At 36.3% G+C, this 15,127-nt stretch overlaps 1 protein-coding gene across 7 annotated transcripts in view; it reads right to left on the reverse strand.

Moving 5' to 3' along the window:
• Positions 1 to 15,127, reverse strand: part of RAP1GDS1 (Rap1 GTPase-GDP dissociation stimulator 1) — a 154,886-nt gene that overhangs the window by 21,279 nt on the left and 118,480 nt on the right. For all 7 annotated transcript variants that reach the window (XR_014142932.1, XM_031023516.2, XM_006729084.3 and 4 more), the window contains one exon: positions 5,135 to 5,260. Coding sequence is in view for 6 of the 7 variants with exons in the window: in XM_031023516.2 (XP_030879376.1) it covers positions 5,135 to 5,260 (126 nt within the window). In the remaining variant the exon portion in view is untranslated. The remainder of the gene's footprint in view (positions 1 to 5,134; positions 5,261 to 15,127) is intronic.

The following is a 15,127-nucleotide window of genomic DNA, read 5'->3' on the forward strand; positions in this document are numbered from 1 at the left end:
AACAAATTTCTGCCTGAAGAATAAGATCTAAAGCATTTATAAAATTTTAAATGTGTCAAGATTAAAGTTTACAGATCTCTCCTCTCCCAGTTTGACTGTAATCACATATATATGTGGGAGGCTTTAAGTAGCCTTATTAAGAAGGATAAGCAAGGCAGTCTGCCAAAGCAGACAGCCCAGCACACATTTATCAACTCAATTCTGCCCAAGGACATCTGTTTGTATAACCACCACTTGCATATATAGGTAAGTATACATACATATGTATCATATATAAATACATACATCTACTATATCTATGTACATTTATGTATTAAAAGTCTTCTCCAAATGGTGAAAAAAATGCCACAAATGCAGGAAAGTGCATAATATACATATTAGCTTAATCAATTACTATGAAGCAAATAACCATGTAATTTCCACCTAGATCAAGAAATTCATTGCCAGCATCCCAGGGAGCCCCTTTGTGCATTCCCTTTTCCTGTCACATATTTCTCTCTCCATCCCTCTCAAATCACTACCCTGATTTTTATGGTAATCACATTCATACTTTTCCTTATTATTTCACCAAATAAGCATTCCTGAAAACTACAGTTTAATTTTACCTTTTTGAATTTTTATATAAATGGAATCTTACAATACATATTTTTAGTGTTGGCTTTTTTCTATCAATGTTTGTAAGATTCATCTACACCATTGTTAGAGTTGTCTTCACTCCTGTTCATAATTTTTTCCATTATATGAGTATACCATTATTTATTCTACTGTTAATGGATATAAGTTGTTTCTAATTTTTCATTTATTAGAGATAAAGCTAAGAACACTTCTGTAATGGTTCCTGGTGCACATGTACATGTTTCTGGGTATATTCTAAGAGCAAAACTGCTGGATCACACAGAATACAATCTCGAACCTGTTTTCCAAATTGTACCAATTTACACACCCACCAGCACTTAATGAGTTTCCACTGCTCCACACCCTCATCAACATTTGGTATTAGACTTTCCGGTGGCTATATAGTGTTTTATTTTGCATCCTGATTATTAATGAGTTAAGCATATTTTCATGTGTTTATTAGCCATTTGGATTTTATCTTTTGTCAAGTGCCTATTTAAATCTTTTATGCATTTTCCCACTGGACTTTCTATATTTTCCTTAATGATTTGTGGGAGTTTTTATAAATTGTATGCATTCTGTTAATTATGTGTGTTGTGAATATCTTCTCTCACACACCGTCTTGCTTTTCACTCTTAATGGTGTTTTTTGGTGTCTTTCATTTTCATTGGAAGTTTTAGCCAAATTTATCAATCTTTTCCTTTATGGTCAGGGATTTTTGTGACCTAAGAAAACTTTCTATAACTCCAAGGCCATGACAATATTCTCCTATCTGATATTTTTAAGGTATGCTTTCTGGTTCTTACTTTCCCATTTAGGTTAATTACCTATCTAAACTTTTTTACATACAGTATGAAGTACGGATGTATATATGTGTCTTCATTTGTATTTTTTCCCATATTCCCAGCACTGTTTATTGAAAAGACTGCTCTTTCCACACTGTTTTGCAGTGACAACTTGTTTTTTTTTCTCCTAATAAAATAAGCACCTATTAATGCATCCATTTGTTTCTCAGGTATCCTGTTCTACTGGTCTTTTCATTCATCCTTGTACCAATACCACACAGTCTTTTAGTTACTACAGTTTTATCAGAATAAAGGTTTTTTTTCTTGATTAATCTTACTAGTGATTTACCAGTTTTATTTAGTCTTTTGGACTCAACTTTGGTGATTATATGCTTATATTGCATTATGTATTTTCTATTTTATTAATCTCAGCTCTTCAGATTTCCTTTCCTCCAAGTATGGCTTTACCTATATCACATAAGATTTAAGATATAATATTGTTTTCATTATTAGAAAATTTTCTTATTTCCAGCGTGCCTTGGTGGCTTAACTGGTTGAGCATCTGACTCTTGGTTTCAGTGCAGGTCATGATCTTTGGGTCATGAGATCAAGCCCCGAGACAGGCTCTGCGCTCACAGCAGAGCCTGCTTGAGATTCTCTCCCTTTCCCCCCTTCCACTTGTGTGTGTGCTTGTGCATGTGCACTCTCTCTCTCAAATAAATAAATATAATCTTAAAAAAAAAGAAAATTTTCTAATTTCCATCATGATTCTCCTTTGACCTCTGAAGTACTGGAAATACATTTTTTTAATATCTAAATATAAAGGGATTTCCTAGTTATCTTTTTATTATTATTAGACAAGTCACTTAAGTCAGAGCACATACTCCATAAGATTGCAATCCTTTGGAATTTGTTAACTTTTTATTAAATTTTAAAAATTCAATAGTTAACATATAGTGTATCATTAGTTTCAGAGATAGAGTTCAGTAATTCATCAGTTGCACATAATACCCAGTGTTCATTACATCACATGCCCTCCTTAATGCCCATTACCCAGTTACCCCATCCCTGCACCCACCTCCCCTCCAGCAACCCTCAGTTTGTTTCCTAGAGTTAAGAATCTCTTATGGTTTGTCTCCCTCTCTGATTTCATCTTATTTTATTTTTCCTTCCCTTCCCCTATGTTCATCTGTTTCTTAAATTCCACATATGAGTGAAATCATATAATTCTCTTTCTCTGACAGACTTATTTTGCTCAGCAAAATACCCTCCATTTCCATTCACATTGATGTAAAACTTTTTCATGACTATATGTGTTTTATATATTTCATGTGTACTTAAAAAGAAAGAGCCCTGCAGCTGGGTGCAGTATTCTAAAATATGTCCATTAAATCAATTTTCTTAATCATGTTAATCTTTTCTATAACCCTGTTATTGTTTTTTTATCTGCTTATTTTATCAATTACTGAAAGAGGTATTAAAATCTACCATGATATTTATTGATTTGTCTATTCTTCTCCATAATTCTGAGTGTTTCTGTTTCATATGTTTTGGGGTAATGCATACTTATAGCTCCCAGGTGAATCAGACCTTTCATCACCTTATCTATTGAGTCTTTTAATCTTAAATTCTATTTTATCTGATATTAAATATAACTATCTCAGTCTTCTTTAAGTTTGAATGATTTATTTATTTATAAAGACTTATTTAGAAACAGTGCGTGTGCATGTACGCAGGAGGGGGGAAAGGGAGGGAGGAAAGGAGGGCAGAGGTAGGAGAGAAGCAGACTCCCCACTGAGCATGGAGCCTGATGTGGGGCTCATCCCAGAACCCAATATCATGACCTGACCCAAAACCAAGAGCCAGATGATCAACTGACTGAGCCACCCAGGCTCCCTCGAGTGATTTTTATTTTTTTAAATCCTTTTATTCTTAACTTAAAATAAATCTCCTTATAATTAACAAGTTTTGTTTGTTTGAAAAATAATAGTTGATTTTTTAAAAATTCAGTTGACAATTGGTCTCTTAATTAAAGGATTTAGGTCAAGTGCTTTTAATATAAGAAATACTATGTCTTAAATCTAGTATATTTTGTATGCCCTATTTGTATCCCCTGTTCCATGTTCCTTTTTCTCTTGTTATTTTGAAGGTGTACTTAAAAAAAAAAAATCTTTCCATTAGTTTGGCAGTTACACATTGTTTTTAAAAATTATTTTAGTAATCAAAGTTGGTGGTGTACCTTCTCAGTTTTTACTCTGAAAAAATCTTTATTTTGCCTTTAGTTTTTTTAAGATTTTATTTACTTATTTGACAGAGAGAGAGTGTGTGTGTGAGAACATGAAAGGGGGGGGATAGGGGCAGAGGGCGAGGGAGAAGCAGACTTGCTGCTGGGCAGGGAGCCTGATGCGGGGCTTGATCCCAGGACCCCGGGATCATGACCTGAGCTGAAGGCAGACGCTTAACCAACTGAGCCACCCAAGTGCCCTTGTCTTTAGTTTTGAAGGATGTTTTCATGGGGTTTAGAAATCTAGGTTGGCATTTTTTTTTTCAGCACATAGATGTTTCATCGCCATCTGGATTTCATTGTTGTGCTAGAAGATAAGCAATCAGCCAAACTGTCACCCTTTTTAAGATAATCTATTTTTTTCCAGGCTGTTTTTAAGATTTTTGTCATTAGTTTCCTGTCATTTCAAGATAATATATCTAGATATAAATTTCTTTTTATCAGGTTTTAGAATCATTTGGATTTTTGAATATTTGTTATCTTACATTAATAATTTCTGGTAAATTCTCTGTCAAAATTTAAAAAAATATTGCCTCTGCTACCCCCACCACTTTTTGGAACTCCAAAAAACGTATGTGAGAGCTTCTCACTGTACCCTCTGTACTTCTTATTCTCTTTTTACGTATATTGGTTTTTTCCTCTCTTTATACTTCGTTCTGGATTTTCTTCCAGTCTATCTTCCTGTTCACTAGTTCTCTAAGATGACTATATTTGATCTAAATCCATCCATTAGGTTCTTATTTTGGGTTGTACTTTTTTCAATTCAGTAATTTCCAATTGTTTCTTTTTCAAATCTGCTATGTCACTTTTTATAGTTTCTAGTTTCCTTATACATTTTTCAAGCTTCCCTATAACTATTTGAATATAATAGCATACCTATATTGAGTCAATGTCTAATAATTCTAATATCTGGAGATTTGCTGTTGTTGCCTGTTCTTTGTGCTGGTTCTTGCTTACAATCGTCTGGTCTCCTCATTTATCTGGTCCTTACTGATTATGTGCTAGACACTGTATCTGAAAAATTATTTATATGGGATGGTTTGTTTACTCTGGTTCACTCTTATTCCTATGGTGTATCCCTTTAGGTTTTTTATCAAAGATAGGAATAGTTTACCAGTGTCCACACTGTTCCTTTGCCCTGCAAGGCTTCATAAGTGAAGTTCAGCCTCTCAGGTGCCTTTTCCAGATGGGCATAAAACTGTGTAAGCTACAGAATCATGTTTTTGCCAAGACTTTAAAATCAAAGGAACTGGGAAAGTAGCTTTGACAAATGTAGATATAGTTACAAAGTAGATAATGTAGCTGAAGTTATAGACACCCAAAGTAAAACATCACATCATTAATAAAGCAAAGAAGGCTTCTGAGTTAAATAACTGGCAATTAAGTAATATTAGGAAAAATGGAAAAAGCATACATGATAAAAAATCAAGAGGTGCATTTATTTTCTCACCATTTTCTGCCAATGGAGCAAGAACTTCAAAAATCATTTCCCTTTTATCATGTTCTATTTGTTTCTTGAAGAGTCTTACCAGCTCTTCAGCAATGTTTGTACTGGCAAACTGTTCTTTACTTGACTCTGCAAAACAGGAGAGATAACCTTAGAGTAAACACACAAAATTAAATGCAGAAATTGTATTCTATTACTTTCAATACATGCTCATTTTGTACCATTACTGATAAATACAAATACTCTTCAAGTACAGGAACTATCAGATACATCTTAAATGCTCCTGAAAAGGAAAAATGACCTTAAAGAAAACATTCCAACCCAGTTTTATTCAACACTATAAAAAAATGTTCACTAGCATAACATATAGGTAACCATAGCAACAATTAAATTACTAAGTTATAAATTCATAGTTTCAACGCTTTTAGTCAAAGAAGAAAAACTGCTCATAACAGACTGCATTTTACGAGGCTGAAGTAAAGATGACTTATCATCATGTTTAGATCATTAAAATGGTATGCTCTTGCGCTGGTCCTGACATGCCTACTATTAAAGGTCAATTCTTCACATGTACGTGGGGTCTCATTCCCTCCTCCCTCTCCAGCATTTCTAATCTCTCCTCACTCTGGGGCCCACCATCAGCATTTAAATATGCTCTAATATTTCTCACACAAAAAAGCAGTATTAAAAACAACTTTCTCGGAGCACCTGGGTGGCTCAGTTGGTTGAGCCTCCAACTCTTGGTTTGGTCTCAGGTCATGATCTCATGGGTCGTGGGATTCGGTGCCCCCAACGGAAATCCATGCTCAGCAAGGAGTCTGCCTGAAGATTCTCTCCCTCTCCCCCTACTCATTCTTGTGTGCTCAAATAATCTTTAAAAACAATAAAAATAAAAACTATCTTCTACTTTACTTTTCTTCAACCACCATCCAATCTCTGTTCAGTTTCACAAGTTTCTTGCTAGCACCATCTACATATACTGTCTCTACTTTCTCAATTCATCTGCATTTTTTTTTTAATATTTTATTTAAAAGAGAAAGAGAGAGTGAGAGAGAGAGCACAAGCAGGGGGAGCAGCAGAGGGAGAGGGAGAAGCAGGCTCCCTACGGAGCAAGGAGCCCGACGTGGGACTCGATCCCAGGACCTCGGGATCATGACCCGAGCCGAAGGCAGACGCTCAATTAAACCCACTTCAAACTAATTTTGGCCCTCCTGCTCCTCCCCTTCTACCAGACCCCTGTAAATTCCAGTTCCTTGGGACTTGATCCTTTTCTTTCTTATCTTTTTGGTCCTTACTCTCATTCCAGACAATCTAATTCTCTTCCATAGCAACAAAACAGCATCCATACATTGATCCTTGTACAATCCTATCTCTAGCCCTCTTCTGTACTTCAAGCTACTTATTTAACTGGCCACCTGACATCTCCATGTGAATATCCCCCTCTCGTATCCAGACTCAATGTCTAAAATTAGGACTTTCAGTATTACCTGAAATCTGTTTCTCTTCCAGAGTTCCTTTACTTCCTTTACTTGGTAAATGAACAGTCCATCTATCCATCTATGCAGGAAGAAACCTAGCAGTCATTGATCACTTGTTCTCATTCAACTTTATCTCCAGTGAATTACCAAACTCTACCAATTTGCCTCCAAAATACAACTGGAATCCATTCCATTTCTCTCCAGTTATCTTCTTAATTTCTTTTGCTGCCTCAGATGTCCTAATAATTTATCCAGAATTTTCAGAGAATTCCGACTAAACCCAATCTAGCTGACATCCTAGAATTTTTTATCATTATCTTGCTAGATACTTTCCTTCCAGTATTACTCTATTATCTACATCCTTTTGCTTTCACTTGTTTTGATTTGGTATAAGCATCTTCCAAATCCACTCCCTATAATAGGTATAGGAGGCAAATATTTTAAAATCTTGACTGTCTGAAAATGCTTTATCTCACCTAGAGTTTATGCCTCCAATTAGTCCCTCATCTCATTCCATTACTTTCTCATACTAGCAATTATCACAATTTATAACTATATGATTGTTTGTAAATTTGTTTAAAATGTTTCCATCTCACCCACTAAGCCATAAGCTCCTTCTTGAGGGCAAGGACAGTGCTTATTAACTACCACTAACATTGTGTACAGTATACTGCTATACACAGCAGGTGTCCAAAATAATGCCTGATTGAATGTGTGACTGAATGAACAATTAAATAAATACAAGAGGTAGGTTCTGCTCTCTAGTTTCAACCTCTGCTGATATCAAATAAATGTTCAACCAACTGAGATACCCAGGTACCTCTAAAGTTATTTTTATCAAAATTATACATGAGCTTAAAGAGATACTTAGTTCTAATACTTATATTACAAGAATCCAGTCTCCTTCTCCCATTTTTCCCTCTCAGAAGCCAAGCACATAAAGCTCTTTTAGCTAAGTCATTGGTATTTACCTCCATATTTTTAAATGGTTGAAACTAGAGAGCAGAACCTACCTCTTGTATTGGGGGAGGAGGTAGGTTCTACTCTCTAGTTTAAACCTCTGCTGGTATCAAATAAAAAATACTGCAAATTCAACTTTAAAAGAGAAAGGAGAAACACAAATCTTAACATGGCTTCATAGTTTTGATTCACTTCTCTTATTACACTGCTTTCAGTGCCTGCATCAGATCTATGCCAAAATGATGAAAATCTACCCCAAAACTTTATGATTCCTTCGTGCCATAAAAAAGAAGTAGGAGTGGAGTGTCTTTTCCAATAAGCTACCTAAACCCTCAGAGATCATATTCTACACATGTCAGCACACCTTACCCTATAAAGTGAGTTTGATATAAATAGGGATGATTTAAGTCCTGAGCACTGTTGTTTGCTCCTTTGCTTCAGAGAGTTCTTCAAATGCAAAGAATTTCAGGAACATAAAAGCATAGGTGAAGTAGACAGACATCAACATTTATCTATGTGCTCGCATTCTTTTTAAAAATAATAGTGTTTGTTTTCCAATCCACATTCTACACCTTCAAACACTTAATAAACTAAAACCAAATCATTCCTGCTAAGTAATTCAGGCCATTTGCCACCACAAGGAAACAATGCATTATGATTAATACACATGTTAAAGAACAAGATCTGTATTTATCCTGCAGGTGGATACAGAGAAAAAGCAGCATGAAGTATGATTTGAATCAAATGTCATGGATGCTTAACACACCTTTAGCAAGAACCTTCATTTTCTAAAGTTTTTTTTTTTTTTTTTAGATTTATTTATTTTAGAGATACAGAGTGAGAGAGAGAATACAAGAGGGGGGAGGGTCAGAGGGAAGAGACTCCCTACTGAGCAGGAAGCCTGATTCAGGAGGGCTGGATCCTGGGATTACTGGATCATGACCCGAGCTGAAGACAAATGTTCAACCAACTGAGACACCCAGGTACCTCTAAAATTATTTTTATCAAAATTATACATGAGCTTAAAGAAATACTTAGTTCTAATACTTATATTATCAGAAGAATCCAGTCTCCTTCTATTTTTCCTTCTCAGAAGTCAAGCACATAAAGCTCTTTTAGCTAAGTCACTGGTATTTACCTCCATATTTTTAAATAACATATTTGTATTGACACTTTTTGAAGTATTTTTGACTTTCCAATATAAACAATTAGGCCTTAGCTTTCTCTTATTTCCCTCTACCAAAGCCTTCATCTTCTCAATATAATTATAATTTTGGTTATATCAATAATTAGTGTTTTAATAATACAGTATTTCACTTTCCCTAGAACTATTTTTTGTTCCTCTGGGATTAATTTTTTTTTCATTTGCTTAGTTTTCTATGTACTTATCATTAATTCAGCTCCAAACTCCAAACTGTTGATCAGCTGTCTGATCTTCTCTTAAGCAGCTCACTTTAGGTAATAATCAATTTCATCTCCTCCAAGAATTACCCTAACCCCAACTCTAGCAGCCTCTGACTTGTTCCAATCTGGACTAGTTGGTCTTTGAAAACAGGCCATTTGGGGCTCTCATGTCACCATCCTATTAGGAATTCTTCTTTTCCTGTTGGATCTCTTGTCTCCTGATTTCTATGTAGTCTTCTTTCTTAATTTAAATCCTTTGCTTTGGTGGAACACATCTTCCAGTGGCTTCCAGAAAGATATGTAGGTTATTAATTTTCTGAGATGTTCATGTTTGATAATGTCTTTATTATAACTTCACACTTGTTTGACAGTTTGATTTGGTATAGAATTCTATATTGGAAATAGTTTTCCCTCCAGTTTTTGAAGGCGGTACTTTATTTTCTTCTGGCTGCCAGTGTTTTGAGACATCTAATGTCTACATATTCACAGTTTTTTGTATGCAACTTTTTGTCCTCTAAGTTTGTAAGATGTTCTTTGCCCTATTTTAAAATTTCAAACAGATGTGCCATGATCTGGGTCTATTTTCATCCATTAGGCTAGGCATTTGACAGACCCAATCATGCAAAATTATGTACTTTAGTTCTGTGATACTTAAGTTATTCAGCAATGGTCTGCTTATCTATTTCTAAAACTTTTGGCCTAATTCTCTATCTGTATTTTCTCTTCTATTTTCTATCCCTCTCTTGTTTTTTGCTTTACTTCTGCAACTATTTCTCCAAACAACTGTCTTTCATTTTAGCTACTGTGCTTTTAATGTTTAAGATTTTTTGTTCTGTTCCTTTTTAAAAATAGCATCCTTACAATTTCACACTTCCAGTATTTTTTCTCACCTACCTGAGTATATTTGCCTTTTCCTCAACCTGCATGGGGTTTCTATTTCCTCCAAATTGTTTTTTCTATTTATTTCACCACCTTTGATGTTAGAAGCTATCCTTACCTCTCTAATTGTCTATATATTGATTACAAATTGGGATTTAAGTTGGCTGGGAAGATGGTAGAGTAAGAAGGCCCTAACCTTGTCCTGTCCAATGGATACAACTAGATAATACCCATATCAGCATAAATAACCAAGGAAATGACCTGAAGACTGCAGAACAAACTCTACAACTAAAGGCAGAGAAAAGGTCACATCAAAGACGGTAGGAAGGTGATCTGGGAGTGAAACAAACTGTGGCTGTCCATGGTGGGGAGTGTGCCGATGGCGCAGAGAAGGGCAGAACACAGACTTTCACACCAAGAAGCCAATAAACAGGGAGGAAGAATCTCTGTAATATTTACCTCTGATAGTGAGAGGGGCCAAATTTTGTAAGTTCTTAAAACCAGTGGGACTTAAAGCCTGGAATTTTAAAAATCAGGGGCTCAGCTCTGGGATAGCCCAGAAGGCATTAGGAAGTGGAGTTCCTGCCCTTAAAGAGACAGCACAGCAAACAGACTGTGCAGATACAGTGTAAAACCAGCAGTTTCAAAAACGCTGGGGAACAGACAAGGGGGGAATAATTTGCTCATCTCAGAGCACAGCTGGGAGAGACAAGGATCAGGAGGAGACCCCTCCAGGAATGAAGGAGCTGGCAGGTACCATTTCCCTCCTATGTTGACAGCCTGGTATCCACACTCCTTACCTCAGTTGCATTAAGCACTCCCACTCCCCACACTTTGGCAGATCTACCTTTCCCAGTCATGCTCACCTCAGTCCCAGTGCTGTGCCCCACACCCTCCTCCCCAGAAGACCAGTGAAAACCCTGCCAATTCCATATCTCCTGACCTGCCCATTTTGTGGGACCTTGGTCCTGGCAGGGGCACGTCTAGTTTTGCAAGCAGACCACCACACACCTTGCTGCATACAGTAGACCAAGAGCCTCTGCAGACAATTACACTGAAGGAAAAAGAGGCCAAGACTCAACAGCACAGCACATGCAACACACACAGGAGACGGTCCCTGAAGTGCCAGGCCCTGGGGAACACGGGACACTGCACTGCAGGGCACTATTGGACCTCTTCTTCATAAGACTATTACTGTCAAGAGCAAGAGAAGTAGCTGACTTTCCTAACACACAGAAACAGACACAGAAAGTCAGACAAAATGAGACAGAGAAACATCTCCTAAACAAAAGAACACAATCAAACCACAGTAAGAGACCAAAGCAAAACAGATATAAGTACTATGCTGGATAGAAAATTTAAAGTAATGATCATAAAGATACTCACTGGACTGGAGAAAAGAGTGGAGGACATCAGTGAGACCCTTGACACAGAGATGAAAAAGAACCAATCAGAGATCAGGAACACAATAAATGAAATTAAAAATACACTTGATGGAATAAATACCAGGTTAGATGAAGCAGAGAAATGAATTAATGGCCTAGAAGACAGAGTAATGGACAGTAACCAAGCTGAACAAAGGAAATAAAATTATGCAAATTGAAAATAGTTTTATGGAACTCAGTGACTCCCTCAAGCATAACAACATCCACATTATAGGGAACTCAGAAAAACAAGAGAGAGATAAGGGGGCAGAAAATTTACCTGAAGAAATAATAGCTGAAAACTTCCCTCATTAGGGGAAGGAAACAGATATCCAGATCAAGGAGGCACAGAGATCCCCCAAAAAATTCAACCCAAGGAAGTCCACACCAAGACACATAATAATGAAAATGGCAAAAGGTAGTGATTAAAAAAAAAAATTTTAAGGAGCAAGAGAAAAGAAGGCAGTTATATACAAGGGAAACCCCATAAGGCTATCAGTGGACTTTTCAGCAGAAACTTCACAGGCTAGAAGGGAGTGGCGCGATACATTCAAAGTGCTGTAAGGGAAAAATTTGCAGCTAAGAATACTCTAACAAGGGCATCATTCAGAATAGAGAGATAAAAAGTTTCTCAAAGAGTTCATGACCACTAAACCAGCCTTACAAGCAACATTAAGGGAGACACTTCGGGTGAAAAAGGAAAGACCACAAGTGAGAGTAAGAAAAGTAAAAAGCACAAAAGCAATAAAAATATTCCTGTAAAAATTAGTCAAGGGATTCATAAAATAAAAGGATGTAAAGTATAATACCACATACTAAAATTGTGTGTGTGGTGGGGAGAGAAGAATGGACTCAAACTTAAGTAACCATCAACTTATTATAGACTGCTATACACAAAAGACGTTATATACAAACCTAATGGTAACCACAAATCAAAAACCAGTAATAGATATGCAAAAAATAAAAACAAAGGAATCCATGTATAGCACTAAAAAAAGCCAACAAACCATGAAAGAGAACAAGAAAGGATCAGAGAGAATCTACACAAACAACCACAAAACAAGTAACAAAATGGCAATAAATATCTATAAATAATTACTTTGAATGCAAATGGACTTAATGCTCCAACGAAAAGACACAGGGTAAAGGAGCGGATAAAAAAACAAGACCCATCTATATGCTGCTTACAAGAGACTCATTTCAGACCAAAACACACCTGCAAATTGAAAGTGAGGGGATGGAGAAATATTTATCATGCAATGGATGCCAAAAGAAAGCTGGAATAGCAATACTTATACTGGACAAAAGAGACTTTAAAACAAAGACTGTAACAAGAGACAAAGAAGGATACATTATAATAATAAAGGGGACAATCCAACAAGAGGATATAACAACTATAAATATTTATGCACCCAATATGGAAGTACTCAAATACATACAGTTCATAAAAATCAATAGTAATACAATAATAGCAATAATCACAAGGATTACAATAGCAAGTAATACAATAACAGCAAGTAATACAATAATACAATAGTAATAATACCCCACTTACATCAATGGACAGATCATCCAAATGGAAAATCAACAAGGAAAGAATGACTTCAAATAACACACTGGATTTAACAGACAAATTCAGAACATTCCAGCCTAAAACAGCAGAATATACATTCAAGTGCACACGGAACATTTTCCAGAAGAGATCACATTATTAGGTCACAAAACAAGTCTCAGTAAAAAAAAATAAATTAAGCAACCTGGAAGAAATGGATGCCTTCCTGGAAACCTATAAACTACCAAGACTGAAACAGGAAGAAACTGACAACCTAAATAGACCAATAACCAGTAACGAGATTGAAGCAGTGATCAAAAACCTCTCAAAAAACAAGAGTCCAGGGCCTGATGGATTCTCTGGGGAATTCTACCAAACATTCAAAGAAGAAATAATACCTATTCTCCTGAAGGTGTTTCAAAAAATAGAAACAGAAGGAAAACTTCCAAACTCATTCTATGAGGCCAGCATTACCTTGATCCCAAAACCAGGCAAAGACCCCATCAAAAAGGAGAATTACAGACTGATATCCCTGATGAATATGGATGCCAAAATTCTCAATAAAATCCTAGCTAATAGGATCCAACAGTATATTAAAAGGATTATCCATAAGTACCAGGTGGGATTTATCCCTGGGATGCAAGGGTGGTTCAACATTCGCAAATCCATCAATGTGATAGAACACATAAGTGAGAGAAGAGACAAGAACCACATGGTCCTCTCAATTGATGGAGAAAAAGCATTTGACAAAATACAGCATCCTTTCCTGATTAAAACTCTTCATAGTGTAGGGATAGAGGGAACATTCCTCAAGTTCATAAAAAGCATCTATGAGGCGCCCACAGCGAAAATCATTCTCAATGGGGAAAGGCTGAGAGCCTTTCCTGTAAGATCAGGAACATGACAAGGATGCCCACTCTCACCACTACTATTCAACATAGTACTGGAAGTCCTAGCAACAGCAATCAGACAACAAAAAGAAATAAAAAGTATTCAAATTGGCAAAGAAGAAGTCAAACTCTCTCTCTTCGCAGATGACATGATACTTTATGTGGAAAATGCAAAAGACTCCACCCCCAAATTACTAGAACTCATACAGCAATTCAGTAATGTGGCAGGATACAAAATCAATGCACAGAAATCAGTTGCTCTCCTATATACTAACAATGTAACTGCAGAAAGAGAAATTAGGGAATTGATTCCATTTACAATAGCAGCAAAAACTGTAAGATACCTTGGAATAAACCTAATCAAAGAGGTAAAGGATCTATACTCTAGAAACTAAAGAACACTTATGAAGGAAATGAAGACACAAAAAGATGGAAAAACATCCCATGCTCATGGATCGAAGAATAAACATTGTTAAAATGTCTATGCTGCCCAGAGCAATCTATACTTTCAATGCCATCCCAGTCAAAATACCAACAGCATTTTTCAAAGTGCTGGAACAAACAATCCTAAAATTTGTATGGAACTAGAAAAGACCCCAAATCACCAAGGAATTGTTGAAAAAGAAAAACAAAGCTGGGGGCATCACACTGCTTGATTTCAAGCTCTATTACAAAGCCGTGATCACCAAGATAGCACGGTACTGGCACAAAAACAGACACATAGACCAACGTAACAGAATAGAGAGCCCAGATATGGACCCTCAACTCTATGGTCAAATAATCTTCGACAAAGCAGGAAAAAACATGCAATGGAAAAAAGACCGTCTCTTCAATAAATGGTGCTGCGAAAATTGGACAACTACATACAGAAGAATGAAACTAGACCATTCTCTAACACCATACACAAAGATAAACTCAAAATGGATGAAAGACTTCAATGTGAGACAGGAATCCATCAAAATCCTAGAGGAGAACATAGGCAGTAACCTCTTTGACATCGCCCACAGCAACTTCTTTCAAGATACATCTCCAACGGCAAGGGAAACAAAAGCAAAAATGAACTTTTGGGACTTCATCAAGATAAAAAGCTTCTGCACCGCAAAGGAAACAGTCAACAAAACAAAGTCAACTGACAGAATGGGAGAAGATATTTGCAAATGACACTACAGGCAAAGGACTGAGATCCAAGATCTATAAACTTCTCAAACTCAATACCCAAAAACTAAATAATCATGTCAAAAAATTGGCAGAAGACATGAACAGACACCTCTCCAAAGAAGACATAAAATGGCTAACAGACACATGAAAAAATGTTCATCATCATTAGCCATCAGGGAAATTCAAGTCAAAACCACATTGACATACCACCTTACACCAGTCAGAATGGAGAAATAGACAACACAAGAAAC

Source organism: Leptonychotes weddellii, chromosome 2 (genome assembly GCF_054177405.1).
Source record: "Leptonychotes weddellii isolate Sample4059 chromosome 2, ASM5417740v2, whole genome shotgun sequence".
NCBI lineage: Eukaryota > Metazoa > Chordata > Mammalia > Carnivora > Phocidae > Leptonychotes > Leptonychotes weddellii.